We start from the raw sequence: 27,145 nt of genomic DNA, 5'->3' as shown, positions 1-27,145 counted from the left end.
GAGAACATGTGGCATGGGCAGGATGGTGGTGGTAGTATCAATGGTTATAAATACTTGAATTGGAGCATGTGATGAAGATGGAGCCAGACTCTTCTCATTGGTGCATCCTGACATGACAGAGGTCATGAACCAAAATTGAAATAGAGGAACTTCAATTTAAACATAAGAAAACATCTTTGAGGGTGATAAGATCTGTGGCACAAGTTGCTCAAAGAGATTGTTAAGTCTCCATCCTTGGAGACTCAAAACTGGACTGGATGCAGCACTGAGCAACCTGCTCTAGCTGACGCTGCTTGAGCAGGGGGCTTGGAATAGATGACCTCTCTATAGGTTCCTTCCCACCTCAGCCATTCAGTGGCTGGGTGGTAGTAGACCATTTCAGTCTTTTGAGGCTGATCATATTGTATAAATATAAGCCCAGTTGCTAAAAACTAGAAGCCACTTAATTTCATTTGGAACCAGTTAATAAACAATTGTTAGCAACTTAAAATGATAGAATTTGTGAAAAAAATTCAAAATGTCAACAAATTCACAGCTTTCTCAGACACTGGCTTTCACTGATTATTAAGTATGAAGGGTTCTGATTTTGAAACCAGAATATTATTTGGGAGGAAGTGGTAGTTTATCATGCTGTGTTGTGCAACAACCATTTAGTAACATCTGGTTTTTTAATCTGTTTTCTATTTTATTTATTTATTTTTAAAACAGGACCTTATGTATAGTAGAAGATGGGAATGTAAAAACTAAAGTAGTGTTAATTTCCTTGGTCAGCCAGGCATTGGATAGTTTTTTCAATGCATTGTCCATTTCACAGTGCCCTTCCAGCCAAGGAGCATGCAGTCTCTATTCTGTTGTTTTCTTCTTTACAACCCTTCCCTTTTAGTTGGTTGACACTGTAAGGCCCAACCAGCATTCTCTAATGCATCCTGGGATAAAGTGTAATCTTCCTTCACTCCCTTATGTAGTTTGTGGCTCCCACTGCAACCATTTAACTACTTATACCTTGTCATTCTTCCTGTGATTAACAGCTTTGTTCATACTCACTCATTTGTGTGAGGGCAAGCAAAGACAGAAAAGTGCTAGTATGGCTAAAACGAGAGAGATTAGACTTGCTGTCACAGAGAGTTCTATATTCATTGTTTTCCAAATGCATTAAAATCTAGCTAAATAGCATAGAGGCTTCACAAGTGTTGATGTAACAATTGTTATAAAACCAAGGGCCTATAATTTGTACAAAGGCATTATTATGAACAGTGGGTAACCTTTCTCATCTTGGCTTGGACAAGAAAAATCAATTTTATTGTTTGAATGCAGGAATTTTTCACACAGGTATTTTTGATTTTTACCTGTCGTTTGGAGGGGAGAAAAAAGCTAATGTGCTAGCAAAGATTGCAGGTGTTTGGAATAAATAATGGGAATTTGTCAGAGAAATCAGGATAGATTCTTGGCACTTGGCAAAATTGATAAGAGTAAATAGAACGGTCGTTAAATGAAAGGGATATTGAAAAACAGTGGTAGATGTGAGCATTCCATTTTAAATAACCAGAAGATACCCCCCAGTTTGGGAAGTCTTAAAAGTTATGTGCTTATGGGTAGTGTTTAAACCTGTGGGAAGTTGATTCTTCCCCTCCCCTGAGCTAATTGCATGAACTTGGTAAAAAAAATTCTTCCCAGAGAATGTAAGTTCATAATACTGTGGAGGGTTTTTTTCATGCCAACTTGCTTTCTAATTCACTTAGTTTTATTTTTAACCATTTTTTTAAATACGTTTTAAGTTTTGATTAAGGCTAAAGAGAAAGATGGATTCCAGTATTGTTTCCATTGTCAGTGTTCCCTTTTGTATCCTGTGGTAGGTTGATACTGAACAAAGGGTATTTCACCTGTTGAGATTCCCAGGGATATGTGAACTAGTAGTAAGTTGCCCATTGGTGATTGGCATCAGTGAGACCATTCTTAGAAATACTGGCTTGTGTTCTGCTAAAATTATCTTCTCCAGTGTGACCAAAAATCCGCCAAAACCAAACAACTCTCTTCCATAAACCCTCTCAAGCTTGAAGTCGATCTCAAGTACTTCAGTTTTTTATAAATTCAGGTGTGTATTAAAAATTGCATTCTTATGTAAAGTAATTTGTTGTTTTATCCTAATGTCTCCCTGCAGTTTTGTTTCATTGACACATCTCTGCAAATTAAACTTTTAGTTGGTTTTTTCAGTTTTTGTGAGCTATTGTTTCATTTGAAGGCATTGAGATAAATCATATCCATCTTACATTATAAGTAGACAAAAGGTAATTTGTTTGTAGGTTGGGATTATTGTTGTTGGGACACCGACCTTTATTCTGTTTGTGTGTGTGTACTTGTTTGGTTTCTTTTTTTTTTTGTGTGTGTGTGGTTTTTTTGTTTGGTTGGTTTTTTTTTTTTTTTGTTGAGGGTTTTGTGTTTTAAATGTAGGATGATTTGTGAGATACCAAAACTAGATTTATCTTGTGCCTGAACTAATCTTGATTTCCTGCTGTTCTGCAGTAGACTGCTGGCAAGGGAAAAGTTTGTCATAAAGCAAATGCAACTGCATCTTTTTCTGGTATGAGGGAAGGGTGAAGATATAGTAGATCCTTAAGATAGCAATTGCTTCTCGACTAAAAGTAATTTGCTCTACAGCTAATAATTCCACTTCTTCACAGAGCTTCTTGAACTATGAAAAATTCCTTGAATTAGGGCCTGAGGCTAATGGACTCGGCACTTGGCTATAACACATGCTTGTGGTTCTTACAAATTTGCTACAATCCCACTGTAAAAATTGGCTTATCTGATGTAGTTTGACCTGTGCTGGTTTATGAACCACTGTTACATTGGTCTGGGCCAAACCTGAGTGGTGTGAGGGGTTTATAGCTCTTTTGTAGTTGATACTAGGGAGCAAGTTGTCCATGAGCCAGCAGTGCCCTTGTGGCCAAAAAGGCCAGTAGTATCCAGGGGTGCCTTAGGAAGACCATTTCCAGCAGGTCAAGGGAAGTGATCTACTCAACCGTGATGAGGTCAGTCTGGAGTGCTGTGTCCAGTTCTGGGCTCCTCAGCATAAGAGAGACATGGAAGTCTTGGAGTGGGTCCAGTGGAGGGCTATGAGGATGATTAAGGGACTGGAGTGTCTCTGACATAAATATGAGAGAGAGAGCTGGGCCTGCTCATCCTTGAGAAGCAACAACTTAGAGGTGACCATATCAACGTCTGTTCGTATCAGAATGGAGGGTGCCAAGAGAAAGAAGCCAGACTTTTCTCAGTGCTGCTGAGCAAGAGGGATCACACAGAAACTGATGCACAGAAAGTTCCTCCTGAATATGAGGATAAACTTCTTCCCTGTATGGGTGACCATGCGCTGGAACAGGTTGCTCAGAGAGTTTGTGGAGTCTCCATCACTGGAGACATTCAAGAACTGTCTAGGTGCAGTCCTGTGCCACCTGCTCTAGGATGACACTGCTTGAGCAGAGAGGTTAGATTGGATGACTGCCTGTGGTCCCTTTCAAATTTCTTTAAATCGTCCAGCACCATTTGGTGTGTGAATGTTATATTACCAGCCTTCTGTAGATTATAAAATGTATCACCATTGCCATTCTTTGGTTTGATAAGGATATGGAGTGTGACTAACGTTTATGCATTAGTCTAATGGATACTATATAGATTCTATATGGATAATATGTGTCTGCATGAATACTAATGTATCCATGCAGAGAAGTATTATACTTTATTGCGTTGTTATTCTATTAATAGCAGTTTGAAATTAATTTCAGTGAGCTTAATTTTCTTTGCTGACATTCTTGATGGAAGATTTCCATTTTGTTAAACTGAATTCTTGCTCTTGGAACTTTTTAACTTTTAAACTTGAAAAATATCACCAAGTTCTTTGAAACAAAGTTTTGTTAGTCAAAATCAGAGATTTCTGTAAGTTTTGGTGAATCCGTTTGTATATTTGTTTGGTGGTTTTGTGTGTGTGTGCTTGTTTAGCTATAGTGGGTAACAGGATTCTTAAAAAAATGAATGGTCTTACAAGTGATGGGTAGATGTTTGAGCAGACCACAAGAAGCAGGTTGCCTTGGAGAAGATTTGAATGTGTGCTGACCTTCAGTTAAAAGCTATGTGGGAGCTTTTACACCTTTTATATTTGAGGTAGATTATTCCTTCAAGGAAGCTGCCTCAGTGCTCCTGAATTTGGGCACTTAAAGTTGGAAGTTATGTTGCATCTCTGTACTATGCCTTGCAGTTCAATATTTTTTCCATGTCTGTATCATAGGCTACTTTTGTATGTATTTTTCTCTAACTAGGGCAAAATGAGAATTATTATAGTAAGCTGTTCATATGTGCGGGTGGTCCAGTGTTAAAATAAATGTTCTGTCCTTGTCAAGCATTTTAGGTTATGAATGCAATATAAATGTGTCTCTTCTTTCTTTACCTATTTGGTAGTGGATACCCTGTTTTCAAGAAAACTAAATGGAAAATACAGACTTGAACGCCTTGTTCCAACTGCAGTCTATCAACATATGAAGATGCACAAACGAATTTTAGGACACTTATCTTCTGTATACTGTGTAACTTTTGATCGGACTGGGAGGCGAATATTTACTGTGAGTACAAAATTTTTATTTTTGTACTTCATTATTTATTTTTTCATTTTTAAGCACATATAATATGTCATCTAATTGTTTCCAAAACCTGAATATAGGATAGACACACTGATTATGAATGAAAAGCAGAATAAGTCCTTTACTGCTGTTCCTCTCATATTTGCTTTTTAATAGCCATGCTGGTTTACACACAAAAATAGGTTTGGCATATGTATCTGAACACTAGAGATGTGATGGTGGGTGCTGATCTGTGTAGTTCATTAAAAAAAATGTTCATTTTCAGTGGAAAGGATTTACCTGTATAGGTTCTTTCTTCTGGCTTTGTTTTCTCTAGCAAAAATATAAGCAAAACAAGGAACTGCCACCACAGAATTAGATTAGAAAGTCAGAGCGAGAACAATCACATGGTGTGTTGTAACAAATGTTGATTCACAACAAATTGTCTTTATGAGATCCTAGGAACTTTTTTTTTAAATACTAGTGTTCTTAGTATTTTTAACTATTTACTTTTTTTTTGTTGTTGTTAAGTCATAGATACTAGACAGATGTCTGAAATCAGTACTGAAATTGCAGGTTTCTGAAGGGATGGGATTTTAAAAACCACACAGGTGTCAGTGTACTATTTAGATTTTTTGGTAAGTAGTCGGTTTCAGTAGAGACAAAAGATTTCATATACGCACCTCATACCAGTCCAGGATGCTTTGGCTGCATTTATTGCCTTCCTACAAACACTGGATGTAATTGATACCTGTGTGGATTCAGGAGCTTGATTGTGTCCTTTTAACCTCATGTCAGATAGCTTGAACAATGGTGATAGAAGTACAGTTCAGGTTTCCTATTTTGCCTTGCAGTCCTAACTTCTAAAATTCTTTCAAGGCAGTTGTAAATATGTAAATATTCTCCCTTTTGGCCACATATATCTTGCTTTGTCCCATGGGGAAATATATGGTTGAAGGAATGGGACACCTTGCAGTGTTCTGAGCAGGCCTATTTATTTGTTCACCTCAGGCATAGAAGAGACTCGTTTTCATATTTATTTTGTTTTTGTCAGCAAGCTAAATCAAAGGCATTAAAATCTTATGGCCTGTGGTTTATACGTGATTTACTTGCTGGGAAATGGGCTCTGTATTGTGGGCTTATTCTGTACATGACATGGCAGAATGCATTAAAGATTTTATGAGAGAATTCTTGACTGTGACAGCCGTTTTTTTCAAAGAGAGAAGTAGAACAACATGAAATAAATTGGAAGATGGAGAGAGACAGTATGTTTCCACAACCCCAGAGTTTTGCTGGCATTCCTTTGCTGACTAGTGTTATGTTTTAATTACTTAAAAGAAAATTCCCAGCTTAGATCATGATTACTTCAGGTGTTAAATAAAGTGGCCATAAATATTAATTGTGGTTGCTGAATTTTCATTTTGGAGGGCCTAGGACTGAACTTCTTGTCTCTGCACTTTTAGGTAAATCCAATGTTCTTTGTGTAGATGTTGAAGTGGTTGTTGGCAAAAGGTTGTATTCCACAATTCAGTAAAATCCAAGTTGCTCTAGCTGGCCTCATATAGTCAGTGGATCAACAGTCATGAACTGTTGTGTTGTAATTGCATCTGTATAATGGAATGGTGCCAGTTCTTTTCAACCTAGACCACTGCAACCACTAAAGTCTCTAGTGCGGTATGTAAATTTGCATGCATCAGTAGGGAATTGTTCTTGCCTTATATTTTTACTCCATAACCTTCAGTGTGATGTTAGTTAGAGGAGTTGTTTTAGATTTGTAATTGGTTCTGGAAACTTCATCATAATTGTTTCCTGTTCCACCTGACATCTGACGGATTAAAAGCTTCTAAATTCAAGCTTTGTTCATGTTGTGTTTCAAATTCAAAGGAAAAGGTGTTCTCAGCACATTTTTGAGTCATAGTCACCTGGGAGATGTTGTCCTTGCTAGAAAGATTAACGTTACTTCTATTTTGCCTGAAGACAGTGGAAATGGGACAGTATACATTTTTCTTTACTAACTTAGTTGGTCTTTATTGTGTTCACATAACAAGGCTGTGGTGTTGGGGTGGCTTCTGTGAGATGTTGCTGGAAGCTTCCTCCATGTCCAGCAGAGCCAATGCCAGCTGGCTCCAAGAATGGACTCACTGCTGGTTCAGGCTCAGCCCATCAGTGATGGTGGTAGTGCCACTGGGATAATGTGTTTAAGAAGGAGGAGAAAAATCCTGGGATGGCTGCAGTTGGGAGAAAGGAGTGAAATACGTGAGAGAAACAGCCCTGCAGACTGTATCATGCGTGAAAAAGGAAGAGGAGGAGGTGTTTCAGGTGATGGAATAGAGATTCCCAGCAACCTGTGGGGAAGACTGTGGTGAAGAACTGCCCCTCTGCAGCCTGTAGAAACTTTGTATTCTGGATCTACTGAAAAGCGTGACTTGCAAAACCCATGCAGGGTAATAGAAACAAATACTGTCTTCTCTAGTTCCTGCAGTACTTAAATTTCTGACTGCAAAAACCTCCTTTTCTCCCTACCTTTATTTTCCTGTCTCTGCTGAGATTATTCTTTCTAGGGAATAATAAAACAGCATTGTGTAATACTCTGTGTAAGATTTCCAACCCAAGATTAATTTGTGTGTTGCTTGGCAGTTTCACTTCATCCCACAAGTGTGTGTAATGGTAGGAAAATGAACCAGTTTTACTCCATACATTGGTAATGCAGTCATCAATTCTGTCTCAGCGCTGAAGTTGTTTTAGGATTCACTTTTGACAGATTCTTTTTAATAGGTATATAATTTGTAACAGTTGTGGATATAACCTTGGAAACATGAGCTGTGGTCTAAGCCAAATGCCCTTGCTAGTAGTATTGCAACAGTATTTTAAGAGTTGTAGATTGTCCCATTCAGATGAGATAGCAAGACATGAGTTTTGAACTCTAATATTGATGTGTTGCCAAGGTGCTACAGAATTTACAATTTTACCTTATTTTTTTTCTCTTTTGTTTTCCTTTCCCCCTGCATTATTCCCCCCACCCCCTCCATTTTCATTGTTGAGACTTGGCTGACAGTATTTTTTCTCTGCAGTAGAGATGTACAACACGTGCCTCTATAGTGACACTATAGCCAGCTGGCAGGGAGCAGGGTGGTTTTATGCTGATCTTCTTTCCTTGGTTTGCTGTTACTAAAAAGACCTCTGGGTACCCTCCAGGTGGTGTTAGGTGCTACAACTATTTTTTTTTTCCTTGCTGACCATTTTACATCTTTGTGACTGATTTCTGCTTTTTCTAGTGTTTGGTAGTTCTGGGTTTGCCATTCCCTTCTCCTGCTTTCAGGTCTTTCTTGAGCGGTGGGGCTCTTATTTGCAGTATTACACACTAGCAAGCACACATACCCTACTGTCTCAGCTTCTTGGGTTTTTTGGTGGTGACTGAATTTTGAGAATATGCAAGCTTCTTTGTATTCTAGTCTCATATAATGATAACAGAACTGCATGAGCAGATATTATCTTTCAGATCATTGTAACATCCTTCCTGACAAACTGATGATGTACAGGTTAGATGTGTGGACTATGAGATTGTCAGTTTAGGGCATTTTCAGGTTTGAAGGGTTGTGATTACAGCACGGAGTCCAGCTGGAGGCCAGTCACTAGTGCTGTACCACAGGGTTTGGTACTGAGACCAGTACTCTCTCAGGCTTCACTTAAGGACCTGGGTGACAGAACAAGACGGTGCCTTCAGTAGATGCCCAGAAGATAACAAAACCTGAGTGGTGGATACAGCATCATGTTCTAGCTGACCCTACTTGAGCAGGGAGTTTGGACTAGATGAAAGTATCGACTCACCTCAACAATTCTGTGATTCTGTCCTCTGCTCATTGCTGTAACTCAGACTCTGGTTGTGTTCCCTGGTCTGGCACCGTGGCAGTCTAGCAGTTAAAAGAGGCAAATGTGTTCCACAGAATCTCAACATGGAAGTTTTATGCATAGGTAGAAATAGTATAGGCTGTATCATTGCTCTTCTCACCCAAGAGGCTAAAAATATAATTATGAACAAGGTTCTGTAACTATATCTTTTGCCTAGGAGACCTGGTTCTATTTTATAAAAGGTAGATGATAGCATTGGCATGCCTTCTGCTGTTTTTTAAAATGTAATTGCTAGATTACAGAGACAGATATGCAGAAGCACTGAAGTAGATGGAATAGGAAAAACTGATGAAATTTTATAAGGGTGGTGTCACATTGTAACTTGTTGTAGCACTTGTGTGTGTCCAATAGCAGATCAGTGCTCTGAATGTTAAAACCCAACTTTCTATTGCTTCTGAACCTAAGTAATTTAATTAAATGTTTACAATAAACATTGTCTGCCAGTGTGTGGTGCAGTGTTGCAGTGCAGATGCTCAGACTTTCAGGAAGGCACAGAAATGCAATAAAAAATGAAGGAATGAGTTCTGAATTTTTGTTAGAGCTGGGAATTTGTTGTATACAGGCAAGTAACTGTTAGAATTGTGTGGGTAGACCAGCAAAACTTGAGTTAAATATGAATATGGAGATGAAGCCTCTTGAGTTTGTTGAGAAAGAATGGTCATTTCAATGTTTATGTGAACGTGAATATTAAAGCAGGTTTGTAGTAGTTTGACCTAATAATAGAATAGCTGTTCATCCATGCTCTTTACCGAACTTCTTGTGGTAAGTATGATAATGATGAAACTAAGAAGATAAGGAACATATGTTGGTATAAATGATAGACTGTACCAGTTTATAATTCACTTTCACTTTCAATGTAAAGCTTTATTTTAATGTATTTCAATAGCTTCTTCAGTTTGTGCTGGATTTTTGGAAAAATATCTTACTGAAGCATAAACCAGCTTGCTGTAGGATTTGTGATTAGTATTATAAATGCATCATGATTTGTATATACTGTTGAGAATCAATGTCAACTTGTGTTTTAAATGCAGTGTGGAAAACTGTTAAAAGCATGGGTTGGAGTATCTGCATGTCACTAGTTTTATTTTTCACCTCACTGTGCTAACTCTAGCATCAAAACAGCCAATGGTGTGGTTGAAGTTATTTCTACCTTACTTCTAGGGGTCAGATGATTGTCTTGTAAAAATCTGGGCAACTGATGATGGAAGGTTGCTGGCTACCCTGAGAGGGCATGCAGCTGAAATATCTGATATGGCAGTAAACTATGAAAACACCATGATAGCTGCTGGAAGCTGTGATAAAATGATCCGAGTTTGGTGCCTTCGAACTTGCGCACCCTTAGCAGTCCTGCAGGGCCACAGTGCATCTATAACATCATTGCAGGTAGGTTTTTACTTTGCAAAAATGAGTCATGAGAACGTTCAGTGTAGTGAAAATGCATGCCTGGCAAGTAACCCTGAAGTGAGAAGGAATTTTCATGGTGTGCATTGGAAGAAACACGTTTACTGTCAAAATGCCCAACCTTTGAAGAATCCCAGACATAATCCTTGTTCAAAAAACTTGCATGACACATGTGGGCAGTTCTGTTTTGAAGTACCATTCCTTTGCAGGCTGTGATTCTGAGCACAGGTGCATTGAGTAAAAACTGCAGTCACTGGGAGTACTTTAGTTTGTTTTTGTTTAGAGTTACATGCTATTGTGCAACTTGGGTGGTGGGGAGGGAGGAGGAACCTAGAGTGCTTTGGCAAGTAACCCTGAAGGGTTGTTCTGGAGGGAGTGACAGGGCAACATTTTGTTAATTTGGTGTTCATTCCAATCAGTTTCCCTTAAGTATGGTTTGATGCTTGACTTTTTTTTTTTTCTTTTTTTTTTTGAGATGAATTGTAGAACTCCTTAGCACATCTGGAACACATTAACAGGAAGACTTTTCTTTTTTTCTTCCTCCTTTTCCCAGTTCTCTCCACTATGCAGTGGCTCAAAGAGATACTTATCTTCAACCGGGGCAGATGGAACTATATGCTTTTGGCTGTGGGATGCTGGCACCCTTAAAATAAAGTTAGTTGCTATTTTATTTATTACTACTTCTGTTTATGTAATTAAGAATGATGTATAAATATGGAGAAAAATTTGACTAAACCAAGCTTGTCATTGACTATTTCAGTATGTGATTGTTGAGTATGATCTATTTCTGATGTAGCTATAGGCTGCTTGCTTATCTCTTAAAAACTAAGTTGATAATACAACATTTTTTGCAGTGATAATGTGTATCTGTTAATTTAGAAAATGAGTCTACTGTTGAGGTATTTCGTTTAATACAATGTCAAAGTTGGCACTCCATTACTTGCATAGGTACTTTTCTAGTTGTTTGGGCCTTAACTATTTTGATGTTCCCTGCATGTTTTGTCTCTTTTGGTACTGTAAATGAAGCTGTGTCTCAGGTTCTTACTCCTCTGTTGCCTAGTGCATGCTGTAATCAAATTAAGACGACCTTTTTTACTGAGGACAGAAGAAGATAGCTTACATGCTTATTTTTATGTAAAGGAAAGGAGTTGCCACCACATTATTTTCCTCAAGGCTTCCTAAGTCTGAGCTCTTGTTGACAAGATGAAATTTTAATCTCTCAGATTGGTAAACCTTTTGAGCCCACATGTTTTTTCCTTTTATCTTTCTTTTTTCTTTCTTTTCTTCTCCTTTTCCTAACTAAAGTTTTAGTCTGTGGTATTGACTTTTGAAACTAATTCTGTCATTAGAAAATAGTGAATCCTTGAGAGTTTGGTAGATTATAATATATAAACTGGGACATAAATATTTTAAAATTATGGAAGTTTGAATGAATTGTGGAGTTATGAGATTTGTCTTGACATGAAACTTAGAGAGGGAGAAAATTGTTACTGATTATGGTAGGGGATTCCCCCATGGTGATATATAATTGTAGAATAAAAATTGTTATTAATGTGCTCAATAAATATTAAAAAAATAGAAGATATTTGAGGAATGCTTTCATGTAGAAGTCATTTCAACAGATGTGATTAGACAGGGGCATGGTGAAAACAGATCAGTTGAGATGTCTTGTGCAGCACAGCAAGGAAGTGGTTTGGTAACCTAAGTCATGCCAGTGACTCTTGTTGCTTAACAACAGAGTGCAGATTAAATTTTGAGACTGGAATTTTTCTACTGCTCTTACCTTCTGTTTTGGAAATACTTTTTATGTTGGGTTTGAAAAGAGAGAGGAAGTCATTAAGCTGTATTACTTCAGTCTGGAAAAAAAGGAATACATGAAGATGAGTAATGTGCAATCATGAGTATGTTGAAGAGGGAATATTATGAGGAATTGCTTGTTGGTCATTATGGTTCTAGAAGGTATCAAATGAAAGGATCAATTTTCAAACTGAAAGGTGCTTCTTTTCAAAACATGCAACTGAGTTACAGAACTCCTTGCCACAGGGTATTATGCATTATATGAAGATATTTAAAGGCATCACTGTGCTTTTTCTTCTTTAGGCCTTTGTTTAAGCTTAGTAGAGCTGTAATGTATTTCAAGTAATTGATGCTTTTTAATCCAAACTAAAACTTGATAAAAATGTCTAAATAAGAAACAGGTATGTCTTTTGGGTCTGGAGTACAACTGTATGCCATTTGTGATATAAAAACAGTTGGACACACAGACAAGTCTTAATTTCCTGAATTGAACACTATACTACTAGTTTAGGGAAACAGTTATTTAGGGGAAGTTTTACTCAATGTGCTAAGCTGTAAACTTTTCTAACTGTGCTTATCATGATTATTCCAGTAAACCAAAACAATTTTTACTGGTAAACTTGCAATCTAGTGTAATTTTCCATAAGAAGGCTGCATTGCATGGCCAGTGAAGCTCAGCAATGGGTGTATATTGTCATAACAGTTTTCAATGAGGTGATTGCACTTCTTACACACTTGGATGTGGTTCTCCTTCCAGAACTGCAGAAGTGTGGTAGGTTCCCTCTACACCTGTTCCATTATATGCTGGGGGAAAACAAGTACTAGCAATATAAGAGCATCAAGGGAAAGAAAGATGCCTGTTAATTTTTGTCATAAGGCCTCTTTTGAAGTTACATTAAAAAAATGTGATGTGTAGGCCATCTGGAAGAGAGTATTGCTGGTAAGGTGGGAAGTTTGTCTTTCCATTTATCTGTGTAGTAAAAAATACAGGCTTGTTTCTGTTCAGTATTTCTGAAGAGGAGGAAAGCTGGCCAGGACAGCTTACCATGGTTGTTCAGCCTCTGAACTTGCTGCCCTGTATCTTGGTTCTAGTACAACTCCCACCCTGGGAAGGAGTAATTGGAGCTTTCAAGCAAGACTTAAGAGTTCTGAGTAGTTCAGGTGAAAGATATTGTAATATGCTTAAGGCAGAACTTGAATTCGTGTTCCTCCTGAGCTTGACTGCAGCTTGCTCTGCAAGAATGCAATTGCTATCCGTGATGAAAGTGTGTTGCTAAATTATCCAATGCTTCAAATGGGGATGGGTGGTAAAGTCTTGAAATTTTAGCTACTTTAAAGAAAAAAAAATTAATATATCCAGCACCTGCTTTTTGTATTCAACACTACTTGAATCATCTGGTGCTCTGGTGAGGGGCAGCCTCCTAATGATCATGTGGTTGATTGTCATTTCAAGATGATTGTCAGTGCCACTAGTACTTTGCTGAACTTTTTAATGGGGTACGGGAAAGGCAGAGTTGGTACTGTGTTCAGTGTACTCTCAAATGAAAAATTATCAGGTTTTTTCTTAACTACGCTGAGCTGTATTTTCTGTGGTTTTTTCTTAGCTTTGCATGTTTATTTTGTTTTATTTTCAGATTGCAAAAATCTTGTAACTCAGCTTTGCCAACAACTCTGCTGCAGTTAATATTTTTTAATTAATAATATGTCTGAAATTAGGGGCTTCCCATGTTAGTCTCCTATTTTTCAATAGCCTGTTAATTGAGGAATGTTCTGTGTTTGGGTCAGACATATGGCCCAGTCTGGAGATATTAGTGACAGCTCTGTTTTGATAAACTGCAAAAGGACACATCACAATAGATTTAGTGTCATAGGATGAAAGAGACATTGGTGCAGCTGACCACAAAATTCTCAGGTTGTTTAAAGAAAAGTGAGCAACTTTGTTCTCATGATTCTGTGACTAGTGTGGATGCATGTTCTTTAGTGTTACAGGGGCACCTGTGTGCTCCTCTTCTTTCCTTAAAGAATTTATGACCAGGAAGCTACCATGTATGTCTAAAAGCATTAACATTCCAGGTAGATTGATTCAGTTTCCAAACAGAGGAGCAGTGGTTGTTGCTGCAGGCCAGGAGTTCACAGAATGTAGCCCAAACAAGATTGAAAACAATTGAAAATTTAGGCAATTGGGTTTATTCTGGGTGGTGATAGTAAACACAGGAGTTGAATCCTGCATCCTTTTGCAGTAGGGAGGAGTGAGAAAGTCTGCCTCATCAGAAACTGAAGAATCATGTGCGTCATTCAAGTTTAAAGAAGAATTATTACAACTGGTCAGTGCATCACAGTTAAATTAGTTGCACTGTGAAATATTTGCCTATATTTCCTTTCAGAGGAAGACAGAGTTTCATTTTTCTTCTGCCACCTTTTGCATCAAAAGTTTCCAGTGTTAGCCTGTTACCATATGAGCAAGGCAGCAGAACCGTCTTACAGATTTCAATAGAGGAGCTTGGTGTACTGCTTTTCTTCTCATCTATTTATTCTCCCATAATTTTAAAAAGAGGGGAAAATATTCAGGAAAAATACATGCTGATTTTGACATTCCTGTTTTGGATAGGACACTGATTTTTCAATTATCATCAGTGTGATGGGATATTTCCCATTTGCTTTCTTATGCAGAAGGCACTTGGTTAAAGGGGCTGGTAATATATCAGAACTCAGATATGCTGAACCTTTTTCATTAACTTGTGAACAAAGACTTAAGTTAGAGAGGTTATATCACAAATCTGTTTTCTGTGAAGAAGTCTTGCTTTAACTACTCCATGACCAGAGTTAGGCTAGTCTTCAGATTAGATTAATAAACTAATAAAACAGTAAATGCATTGAAAATATATTTAAAGTGAAACAATGTCCTGGAGAGAGCCAGCTTTTGTCCCCTTTCCATGCTTCATAAAAATACTGATTGCCCAACTCATTTTGCAATCTGCTTTACTGTAGAAGAGTGCTGTAATCTCTTGTCTCCTAATGCCTAAAATGGCACACATTGGAGAGACATAAGTTTGAGAATTTATATTGGTTTTCCAAACTAGAATGTAAATGCATACTTTCTCTATTTTGTAGTTGTCCTAACGCCAAAGGCAGAGTTCACGAACAACAGTGGAAGAAAATAACATATTTACATTTGTTCCAAATTATGTAAACTGCATATTGAATTGTTTGGGAGATCTTGTTAGTATATCAGTTAAGGAGCATTTCAACTGTTTTGTAGGAAAGATCTTTGTCTTGTTTAGTGCACCTTGTGAAGTTTTCTTGTCACAAATCTGCATGGAGTCACCTTCAAACTCCTGCAGGAAAGGTCACAGGAACAGCCTATAGTGAATGGATAATTTGGAGAAAGATTTCTTAACTGGAATTGCTGGTGTTTATTACTTTGTTTTACGCATAAACATCACCAAGGTTTAATGCTTATTACTTTTTTTGAGATAGCAATAACTCATTAGTGGAGAAAGATCTCTTATGCATCTGCCTTCAGGTGAAATGAATTATACAGGCCATTTTGCTTTTAAAAGAGAACATTTTGGATAAGTTCTGAATATGCATTCTTTTATGTTAGAGCAAATCTTTAGTGATGACACTCGTGGGTGTAGTGCTGCTGTTCTCTCATAAGTTAATTCTTTGAGGGAAGATTGCAGATGGCATACTGTGCAAGACCACCTACTGGTTCAAGGTTGCTGTAATGCATGAACAGAATTGAAATAATGATTGAAGAACTTGATCTGATTTGTTTTGGTTTTACACATCCTTAAAGTGTCACTGAAGCTTTAGTTTAGTTCACTGATGCTTTAGTTTTGCTTGCACATCAGATTCTGAAATGCCTAGAGAAAAGTGAGGGCCATAAAGTAAAATCTCTTAAAAACTTGTAATCTTTGTCCTGACGTTTTGGGTACTGTTTGAAACTAACCTACAAGGATATATGTCATTTGAAGAAACTCTTATATTCTAATACTGTAAAAAACTCCAAATTTATTTAAATTTTTTTGATATCCTTATCTATATAGAGCACCCAGCTCTGGATCTCTCTTGTAAAAACAAGCATATGCCACAGGAGAAAACAGTACACCCAGCAGTTTAAAACTGAACATCATGGCAAACTGGCTCTGAACATCAGGGCAAACTGGCTTTGTTCTGCCTTGCTGATAACTTCAGGAGAGTGTTTTGTATAGCAGTATCAGAAGGGAATGGGATTTAAGTTATGTTACAACTCTCCTTGATGCATGAATTACTTAGTCCATCTGGATGTCTTAGTTTCCTAAAGATCAGATCATGAAGCATAGTCACACAAAATTGTTTATAAATGGGCAGCCATCTGTTCCTTCATATTTAATTTTATCCTTCTGTTCTTTATTTCTGAGATACTGACTTGTTTCTTGAAACCCTATTAGGAAATTATTTAACTGTTCTTTTGTTGTTTTTTTTAAATTTGTAGTCCAAGGCCAACAAAATTTACAGAACGTCCTCGGCCTGGAGTCCAAATGATCTGTTCTTCTTTTAGTGCTGGTAAAAGACTTCTTTCCTCCTCTCCTTGTATCAGTGTAAGAAGTAATTTGAAGTGTACAGTACAGTTACTGTAGCATATTTCTTTTTAATAAGATGGATTTGAGTTTAAGTGGCTCTTAAACACCCCAAATACTTAAAATAGAAATTCAGAATTTGTGCATTAATACTTGCTGCTGCAGAAATTCCTACAAACAGTTAAACATGGAATGTTGTAAGTAATTTTCTTGTGACTGCAATTCTTTTCAGAACAGGATAGATATATACCTTTTTTACAGAATAATTAGGAGAGTCAGCTTTATCTGAAGTGTAATATATGGGGATTTGTACAAGAAAGGGCTGATTACAGAGTTCTCACAGTCTGGGTTTCATTGATTCTAGAGCTGGTAACTGAAGGATGCTACATAAATAATTGGATAAAATATCAAAATGTACTGGAGCTCTAGTTCCTTTTGATTTTTTTTTTTTTTTTGAGGGAGGCTTCTAAGGGTTTAGCTGCAAGCAAATTGCTCTGGTTAGCTAATCTTTTGGATACATCTGCTGATGCATATTTACTGACAGCAAATGTGAGGTAATTCAGCTCCAGTTAAACTTTGGAGTTTCTAAATCTTGTTTTGATTTAAAGGTCAGTTACAGGCATAGTTGAAATGAGATACAGCTATAAATTTCAGAGAATAAATTGAAATATTTGATGTTACATCCCTTTGAAAATACAGTAATAACAGTAGATTGCCCTTTTTTAAGACTTATCTGTTTGTTTTTCTCAGGTGGAATGTTTTTGGCCACTGGGAGTACAGATCACATCATTAGGGTTTATTTCTTTGGATCAGGTCAGCCAGAGAAGATATCAGAGTTGGAGTTTCATACTGTAAATACATTTTTTAAAATTATATATGTACTTGATTAAAGTAATAATTTGGATAAAAGGGGATAACTTGGAGAAATTTGATTTCTTTTTTCTTTTTCTGCTTTTTTTTATATAGGACAAAGTTGACAGCATTCAGTTTTCTAATAGTAGTAGCAGGTAAGCACACTATTCAGAGCTAGCTTTTTGACATTGTAGACATTTTTAAATACCAGTTTCCAGAGAGAGTTATTAGAAAGAGAGCTTTGTTTTGCATTTCATCCAGTAAAGTTGTCTATTACTAGTGGAGTCTGTTTCTTTTTAATAGTATTCCTTAGTTTCACGGTTGTTTTCATTGTAATGGTTGAAGTATTTTGAATTTGCTAAAATTATGAGTATAAAAAACTTGAAACTTCTTCCTGAGAAATATGTGTGTGTATATATATATATATTCACATATCAAATACATGTACTTTTAGATATATTTTAATGTGTAAACCTTTTTTCAGTTAAGTGACTGCTGCATTCACAGAAATTATCAAACTAGATCTAGCAATGTTTCTAGCCTAATTCTTTTTTTAATGTTTCACCTTAAGTTCTGGATGTTGGATATGAAGGATGCTCAAGAAAACAGTTTGATTTGCTATGAAGCATCTGGCACTTATTTGATGTTCTACACTTTTATCATGATACAAATAGTTGTAAACCAAGCTTCACCCACCTCCTTCTCCTCTTCCTACCCTTGAACCTCTAAAAGGGGGAAGAAAAGTGTGGGAGAGAAACTCAGGCTGGGAAACACTTCTTCATATAAATATCATAATACTTAGTATACAATGCTAAATTATTGGGAGTAGGTTATGTTTTAAATCATGTCTGTACTTCTACTGGCAGGACTCTTCTCTTGACCTGGTGTGATAGGGTCTGTTCCTTGGAATGTTCATTGGGGTTGTAGTGTTCCACTGCCAGTGCAGTGCCATAACTCAGCAAAGTGCACCAAAGGTCATAAAACAGTTTGTTTAGAAGGGGCTCAGGATAGGGAAGCAGGTTTGACCTTTTGGAGGCCTTCAGTTTTTTTGCTGGTATGGGAAGCATTCTTAACCTCAAACCACTTGTACAGCATTCTGACAATGTTTGGAGTTCTTACTCATACCTTCTGTTTTTGAATTCTAATGTCTGGGAGTTCAGTTTTCAGGTGTTTTTTCTGTACAGATCTGCCTTTGATCTCTGAGTAACTTTTCCCCCCTTTTGTTAGATTTGTGAGTGGAAGCCGTGATGGAACAGCACGAATCTGGCAATTTAAGCGAAGAGAATGGAAAAGCATTTTGTTAGATATGGCTACTCGCCCAGCAGGGTAAGGGATGTAAAATGTTCTCTTATCACATAGATTCTTGAGGGCGTTTGATATAATTTGCTGACTTATTAACATTTTTTTTTAAAAAACAGTGAGAGAAGAGAAAAGGAAAAAGTTTAAATTATTATTGCTCAAATGCACAGTATGCTTATCTAGCTCTTGAAATCTAACTAAAATAAATATTTTACAACATATTCAGGTGTGGAAATTAGCTGTCCTGATAATAGCGCCACTAGTATTTTGATTAGATTAAAACAATAAAAGATAATCAAAACCCATTTATGGTCAAATTTATATGTTTTTTTAATAGACATTTATTCCTGAAGAAAGAAAAGCAGGAGAGGTCTCTTGAGACTGCTTGCATTTTAGTAATATTTACAGATATTGTGGGACCTGCATGCCCAGAAAAGTAGTATTGAATCCTTTTCATACAATATGCCAGAGCAAAGAAATTGCTGGCTCTCTAACAGTTTTGTATTTGCTAAAATAATCTGAGGATTTATAAGTTTGTAGGTATGGGAAACTTCTAGACACTAGAACAAGCAACAAAAGAGGTTTGAAGATGGAGAATGACTTAGTAGGAATTGTGACTTGCACCTTTATATTTTGCATGAATATATTTTCCAGTTAGCATAAATTAAAAGGATTTATAGGAGATTTAAGGGATAAACATTTTTCCCCTTACTCAGTGCTTTGAAGGATATTTAGTAGAAAAGAAAACTATAATGATTTCGGGAGTAATATATAGTAAGAGATCTAAAAGACCAAGAAAGAGGTGGAAGAGAAGGCTAAATAAGCTGTAATTTAGTTAGATGTTTTGATTAGGCATTGTCTTTTCAGTTATGGACAGATGCAACAAAACATAGGTATCAAAGTGTTGGAAAAGAGTGTATAAAACACTCTACTTTGATAACAGACTGAGTTAATCTCACTAAAAAGTATCAATTTTAACTGATACTGGGCAAAAGAGGAAAGGATTCTTCTTCATTGTGGTCATAAGTGCTGAATTTATCTGAGGAACTGAAATGCTCATTTTAGTGAAACACTGTAGCAGAATTCTGTTTTATCTTTGTGGCGAGAGGAATAAGTGCAGTTCCAAATTTGGTCTTTTTTCTACAAGAACAGTTTTATAAAAAAAATGAAATCGCTGCACTGAAAGGAAAGAGTGATTCAGCTTATAAAGCCTCCTGGGTTCTGCATTGAATCTAAAAGGGAATTTGGCTATAACTACATTTTCTATTATTGAGTTTTACAATACATACTATTGTGCAATATGTTGTTGTGCTTACTATATGGAAGATTCTGTATTTTTTTGCCTACTTAGTGGTAACATGCTATTGTTGCATTTGGTTGATGTTTTCATAGAAGTAAATGTGCTAGGGAATTTAAGGGTGATTAGTCTTTAAATCACACTACCAAAAATGTAATTTTTGAGTATTCTGATATATTATAGATTACTGTTGTTTGGGTTTCATGCAAGATTAAATGCCATTATTACCAATAGTAAAGTGATGCCAGGGTAGTGGTGTAGTTCTAAATATTGCCTGAGAATTTAGATAATTTTACAGTATAGAATACTTCTCTCTCTGAGAACGACTTATTACGAATATTCTTTAGGGCAATTTCTGATTTGGATTTCTGTTCTTTAGATGTCACAAAGAATATTGTAGCTATCAATTTTAGTAAATTAGGTCATCAGAGGGCATTTTCTGGAAGATCCTTTAATCATTGTTTAAGTAGCTACAATACTTTGTGATTGTATGTGCTACATTATAGAAAACATCTTTAATTTCTCTAGTTTCAGAGAAATTTTAATAATATTTCTCAAGAAATATTCTTAAAAATACAACAAAATAAATAAGTATTTTCACTTGTTAGTAGTTTTAAACTAATTTGGCAAAGTAGGATTACACTGAAATTTTTAACTTTTTTGTTTTAGACAAAGTTTTCAAGGAGTTGAAGATAAAATCACAAAGCTGAAAGTGACCATGGTGGCATGGGACCGGCACGACAACTCTGTTATAACTGCAGTTAATAATATGACTCTGAAAGTCTGGAATTCTTTCACTGGCCAGCTCATTCACATTCTCATGGTAAGGTATACCATCTTGATTTAGCAATCTTGAATGCAAAATTTATTTATACATCATCAGTGTTCCTCCTTATATGTTTTTTCCTGTCTGAAAACTGCTGTTACAAATGTTGATGTCTATCAGCTGGTTATTAGAAAATAAAAGCTTAAAGTTGCAAATAACCACTGCTGTTCAAGATATCTGAAACTAATTTTGGACTAATTTTTGTTTGTTTTTTTTTTTTTTTTTCCAATGGAGTTCTATCTTGAAGGAGAGAAGGGAACAGCTTTTCAGTCTTTATTTAATGTGAAGTTTTAAAATACTGTTAATGGGTAAATTTGCCCTCTTTAACCAGAGACACTTCTGCAATCTAATCATTCCATGAGTACAAAAATTAGTCTTCTAGCTAAAATAAATCTACAGTTTTACTCATGTCTGACACTTCTTTTGTAATTGAGAAAATGGTTAACTCTAAGTAACTTGATACTCTGCTTAGAGATGGAAATTCTTAATGCAAATCTCTAAAATATGGCATTATTTTAAAGATAGTGTTCTATAACTTTAAGTTATATATTTCATTCTTTATGAGTTTAAATCCAATTTCTAACTGATACTCTGCTGAAAAAAATTGAAATCTGTGGAATATTGAGACCCCAAGATATCAAATATTTTGGACACTAATCTTTTTAAAATCCTGGGGAAAGTATTGGGGTATACTTGTGAAAGTGGCACACTTGACATACTACTTAGAAAGGTAAAATTGCAACTGGAAAGAAAAGAGTGTAATCCACTGGTACCAAAAATAAAGTGTGGTTAAAATATTTTTTTGCTGGGTATTTTCATAAGTTAATGTGGCAGCTGCTAGTGTTGCCATGTTGAGTTCTTGGGTAAATATCGGAGACAATACTTCTTTTCATTCTGCTGTGTCTTTATTTTCAGGGACATGAAGATGAAGTGTTTGTGCTTGAACCTCACCCATTTGATCCAAGAGTTCTCTTCTCTGCTGGACATGATGGAAATGTCATCGTTTGGGATTTGGCAAGAGGGGTCAAAATCCGCTCTTACTTCAACATGGTAATTACTGTGCTTTATACAGATATGTCAGAGCAATCATTCTAAACTCTCTGCTTTTAGTACATTGTTATGTAGGCCATCTTGAAGTATGATTTATGTATAGAGCAAAATCCTGCATCTGGTGAAGTCATGAGAAATTCCTTTTCAGTTCAGTGGGGCAAAGAGTAAATCTGTAAAAAAAGTTGTTTCTCTGGCTATATTTCATAGTGGGGTTTTTTTTGTATGCTTGATCCACGCAAAATTGGAATGTTAGTTACATTGTCAGAGATCATGTGTAAGACAGGGTGACAAAGACCCTCCTTTCATGCTCTTTTTCCTGCCTGGGGAGCCAAGGTGGAACTTGGTCTATTTTTGCATTACTAATTCTTAATTTGGCTAAAGCTGTTCAGGAGTGTCCTGATCTCATACAAGGTTGTTGTATGTTGCCTTGGCCCATTGGATGGAATACTGTCAGTCTTTCTGTGTAGAGCTCCTCCACATGCAGGTTTCAAATTTGGTCTGTTCAGCACTAGACTAATTGCAAGATGAATGCAATATGTGTTTTCGTCTGTTTCTTGATATTAAGTGGGTTTTTGTATGTATCTTTTTCCTCAAAAATGTTATGATGTATTGTGTAATTCAGACTTTGTCTCAAGAACAAAAATTACAAGAGCCTTTGTAGAATATCCACAATCATTTGGAATGCTTGAGAGTAGGCAAAAGGGCTTCAGCTGTAGTGGAATGGCAGTCATGGAGACCAGCATAAAGAAAATCATCTGAAGAAGAGACCTATCATAGATATATTCACAAAATATAAGAGACATTTAGAAATTAAGCCAGGAAGGTCACTGAACCTAAAGAAAGGTTTTGAGATGTGCATTACAGTAGAGTACATAAGGTCTTAGAGAAAATGAAGCCATTTCTTAATCAGAGACAGTGCAACCTAGATTCCTTCAGCAATGACCTTGGTATTCTCTCTGCAGTGATTTCTGTAACTGAGCTTATGAAGGATCCAAGACAATCACATTGGAGCTATGAGCATGCATCTTCATTACTTGATGCTATTGACTGTTGCCAGTTGAGGTGCATGTTCTCATTTCTTGGCTAGCTTGCATTTCCAGTTCTACTTACAATGGATGTATGATGGTTTTCATGGAGTTTAGGTCAGAAGAGTCTGAGCTTAGCCACTCTTTTTAAACCAAGTCCATTTAAGAGCTATAAGAATCTAAATTACAGGCGCCGGTGATATTAGGCAGCCCCCAAAACATTGAAATATTTATGTCAAGAGTACCATGCAACATAAACACCTAAAAAAGATAGTAGTCACATACATTTTAAGATTTTTGGAGTCAGAGAAATTTGTAGACAATCAGAAGATCTCAGCAGCTAGTAATGTGTGCTTTATGCTAGAAACTAACATGAGAAACTCTGTCTGCTTTGTGAGGTGAGGGGAATTGTAAATCTGGCAATCAGTTTATCTCAAACCAATAAATTAGACTGTATGAGCCAGGTATACAAGAGAGGCATCCCTCTATAGATGGAAGATTTCACCACTGTGTTTGATGCAAAAGACATGGGTGGAAATTACAGGTTTTCTTAGGTGATGGGTGGCAGGCAGAGGACATTGTGCAGCCACCTCTGCAGAGCTACAAAGTTTAAGTGCTCTGGTTTACTACACTGAGGTAAATGAATTCATACAGATCTGCCAGTCTTCTCTGTTTCCTAAATGGCAAATGAAAAATCTCTCATTATCATTGCCTGGTCTGTGGTACCAGAAAGTAACATTTGGTGATTTTCTTATAACAAAAGTTCCTTAAAAAATGTTGCAGAACTTGAGGGAGTTGGTTGAATTAGCAAAATCATAGATGACTGTTGGCTTAATGTTAGTCCAGTCAGGTATTTCTTCCTAGATGGATTGCTTTATACATCTAAAGCCTTGTGGCAAATTCCTAAAGTAGAGTTGAGTTTTTTTTAAAATTACTTCCCACCCTGCCCCAAATGCCTTCATGGTCAACATAAAAAAACCCCAAACAAACAAACAAAAAACCCCAACAAATAAAAAAATAAAAAGGAAACAAAACACCAAGGGATGCAAGCAGTGTCAATCTTAATTCTTTTATCCAGTCAGTGAATATGAAATTGCAAAGAAAATCATAGTTACCAAACACACTGTTTTGTATTTAACTTAAACTTTGATTTCTTCATTTATTTGTTCCTTGCTGGTTGCAATTTGGTCCCACTAGGTGACTCTGGTGGTCATGCAGAATATCCTTGCCCAGGTTTTTAAACTGAAGATTTTCTATTACATTAATTTCATAGTTGTGGATAATTTGAAGCATCTTTGGTCTGTTTGAAGCATCTTTGGTCTGTTTGCCAGATTTTGGTCCTTATCACTAATAGTCACCCCATACTGTCAAATGGGGTACTCTCAGTAAGTATATATGCTTTATATATTTCATGTTTTCACCTGTAGTCTTCATTTCATTTGGTCTAGTTGTGTAAGTATTGCATAAGTTGGTGTTGGAGTCCATGGACATTCAGAACTGGTTTAATTCAGTGACTTGAGTCCCCTACAGTCAGGGGGAGTTTTCAATATGCCAGAGAGTGCAATTTGCCATAGAAATATCAAGACTGTGAGATGGTTAAAGCATTTAGGCAATTTTGACATTTAGCAAGATGATGAGATGGTTTTAAATTGCATTTGTAAATACGGTTGTTTGGTTTTTGGCCTATGCCATAATCACACTAAGCCTGACTTAATACAACTGCTAATGAGTTGTTAGTGCAATACTAGGGCAGTTTCATCTGCTGTATTTCCCAGGTACAAAAAAGCATTCTGAAGAAACAGTGTAATAATTTTCAAGTGGTTCCTTTAGCCAACTGTTTTCAGAGTTTATGTATTTCACAAAAACAGTCTTGTTGCTACAGAAGAACAGTGCAGACTCTTGTAAATGTTTAAATTGTAATTAATTTTGCTGAAGAATGTATGAACTGTAGATGTCTTAGTGGATGATCAAGGGAGAAAAATATACTGAATGGTAGGCTGTCTGGTGAAAGCAACTACGTGATAATGTACATAAAGATATATCTGAAATGCAGTCTCTTATTCAAAGCTGCAGTGAGGCATCTGGATTCCTTGAGTGGCAAGACACGTTTCCAACAACTGAGGGAGGTCTTGCTTTCCTGAAGGAGCCTACAGGAGCAAGTGGCACTCATTTTTTGGGATTACCTTGGCTGTTAGAGTCAGAAAATGGAAGATCTAGATTCTGTTACAACCTCAGTAGTAAAGCACTCAATTCAACATCTGATGCTTACTCAGGAGAGCATCTTGGCTATAAATGCCCTAGACAGGACTTCTTCCCAGTTTTCCCAAATTGTGCTACTATGGAGAGAAGTGAATCTGTAGCCTGTGGGTTAGTTACTGGCTAGTTTTCTTGGGTATACAAATCATGTTCTAGGTAGATTAGAAAGTGGTAAAAATTCTTTGCCTTTAGGTGAGCTTTTGTATTTGTAGGAGTCATGTTCCATCAGGTCATAAATAGACGGTGTACACCACTCAGTTCTTGTCATAGCATTTGTTTTCTTTCATGTGTTCCCACTAAGTTACTTCCTAGTAGATCTGATGCCGTTGGTTTGTTAGGAATTCCAGGTTTGACACTTGGGTGGTATGTGCTGCTGCTTAGCCCTTAGGCTTTAGTCCAAAGTTTCTCAATGCTGAGAACATATGAAAGAAAAAAAAAACCTACAGGGACATAATATTTCAGATCTAAATGGAGATGTCTGGTGATTTTAGGTGGATGCATGGGCCTTTGTTTGGTTTGGTGATTGAGTTGTTGTTGATTTTATAATTTAGACATTTTGTATTGGTGTTCCTCGAGTCTGACCTTAAACAGGTTTGTAGTGTTATGGTGCTGCCTTTGATTGTCAGCTTTTGGACTTAGGCAAGTATCACTTAAGCACACCTTCCTCCAAGAATTATCTCTTGGGGATGGGCTCTGCTGACTCAGACTGCTTGCAAAAATCATTTTGTCTGGGGCCTTGGAGTATAGGTTTCTCCTGATAGTTCTTATCCTGTGGGTGGGCTGCCCTGGGAAAAAATATTGAAAGAAGTTTCCTAAAAGATTTTAGAAGTACAAACCTGTAGTTCTGTGGGTTTTTTTTTACTTTTTGCTTGTTTGTTTGTTTTTGGGTTTTTTGTTTTGTTTTCCTTGTTTTTCTTTTTCCCTTTAGTTTTTGGGTTTTTAAGATTTTTTAAAATTATTTGGTTTATAGGATAGATTTATGAACAGTTGCAGGAACATATGGTGACTCCTATTACTTTAAAGTATGTTTTTGAAGATATGAAGACTGTACTACAGTAGCAAGAATGAAAGATTAGGAGAGAGCAGGCATTTTAAAATTTTTTGTCACTATACAATATTGGAATTCTTGCTGTGTCTTTGAATGTCATTGCTTTACCTGGATCTGATACCTGACTAGGCAGATTCTGTAGGTAGGCATTGCAATTACTGAGACAGGAAGCCTGTGTTTTGATAAAGATGAGCATTATGACATTTAAGAAATCTTTGTGTGTGTAGAAATTAATCAATTAGGAATATTGAAGCCTTTAAAGAAAAAAATATACTGGACAAGAGATTTCAAAAAAATGCCCAAAGAAAACCAACAACAAAAGATCTTTCATGATCTTTCAGTTGCTGTTATCCTGTCTTACTTGATTGACTCTCATTGTGAGTCGCTTCTTTGAGAAGTCAGGCTCAGCTGTAGCCAGCAGTCAGCCTTCTTTTGTCTGACATATGTGTGCCTTAGGTGCCTCCTGTGTGCCTGACAGCCTGTCAAGGTCAGCCTTTTGCTTATTTGTAATCTTAATGTGTTGCCAGTTGTGAAGCGTTTGTCTGGACTGATTCTTGTGACATTACCTTAGTGCTAAGAAAGTCTCTGAGCACTGTTTAGGGTATCCTTAACATGCTCTTGGCAGTAGTTCTGGAACTCCCTTGGAACTCAGGGCTAAGATGGCCATAACTCTCTTTCATCGTATTGTGAGGAATGCTTTGAAATACTTATATGAAAAGAATTTTTTTACAATTTGGTATTAAATTCAGATCTGAGTACTTCAAAATCCTCCTACCTTTGTGACTATCTGAGTTGCTGAAAGGCTAAGCCACCTTAGCCTTTGACGCTTATGCATCACAGTATGTGCATCTCTAACTGTGGAGAATTGTATGATGAGTCTTTTTCTAAATGCCAAAGCACGTTTCATGAGAGCATATAGAAATACCAAGGGTGTTTCAGAAATGCATTACAATTTGAACTCTAAACTAGTCATTTGAAGCAACCTTCTGATTCTTTTGGAGGAGGAGGAAGAAAAAGAAAAAAAATTCTAACTGAACCTGCTCTTCCCCTTTCCCACCTTCAGCTTCCTTTGAAATGACAAGTTATATTTGTGAAAGAAAAGCTTTAATCTCCCCCAGAAACACCACTGTTCTTCTCTGTGTAAATGCTTACTCTCCACTTAGTAAATGCTGCTTGCCCTGGAAACCATATTGGTAGTTCAAAAATAGCAGTGTAA

General features: G+C 36.7%; 1 protein-coding gene across 2 annotated transcripts in view; it reads left to right on the top strand.

Moving 5' to 3' along the window:
• Window positions 1-27,145, top strand: part of PHIP (PHIP subunit of CUL4-Ring ligase complex) — a 105,891-nt gene that overhangs the window by 17,308 nt on the left and 61,438 nt on the right. For both annotated transcript variants that reach the window (XM_030267489.4, XM_030267488.4), the window contains exons 7-15: window positions 4,450-4,610; window positions 9,678-9,899; window positions 10,471-10,571; window positions 16,192-16,262; window positions 17,027-17,127; window positions 17,243-17,283; window positions 18,356-18,454; window positions 20,394-20,547; window positions 21,466-21,600. In XM_030267489.4, coding sequence (XP_030123349.4) covers window positions 4,450-4,610; window positions 9,678-9,899; window positions 10,471-10,571; window positions 16,192-16,262; window positions 17,027-17,127; window positions 17,243-17,283; window positions 18,356-18,454; window positions 20,394-20,547; window positions 21,466-21,600 — 1,085 coding nt within the window. The remainder of the gene's footprint in view (window positions 1-4,449; window positions 4,611-9,677; window positions 9,900-10,470; window positions 10,572-16,191; window positions 16,263-17,026; window positions 17,128-17,242; window positions 17,284-18,355; window positions 18,455-20,393; window positions 20,548-21,465; window positions 21,601-27,145) is intronic.

The sequence above is a fragment of the Taeniopygia guttata genome, chromosome 3, assembly GCF_048771995.1.
Source record: "Taeniopygia guttata chromosome 3, bTaeGut7.mat, whole genome shotgun sequence".
NCBI lineage: Eukaryota > Metazoa > Chordata > Aves > Passeriformes > Estrildidae > Taeniopygia > Taeniopygia guttata.
The sequence above is the reverse complement of the archived record's forward strand: the minus strand, read 5'-3'. Positions and strand labels throughout refer to the sequence as shown.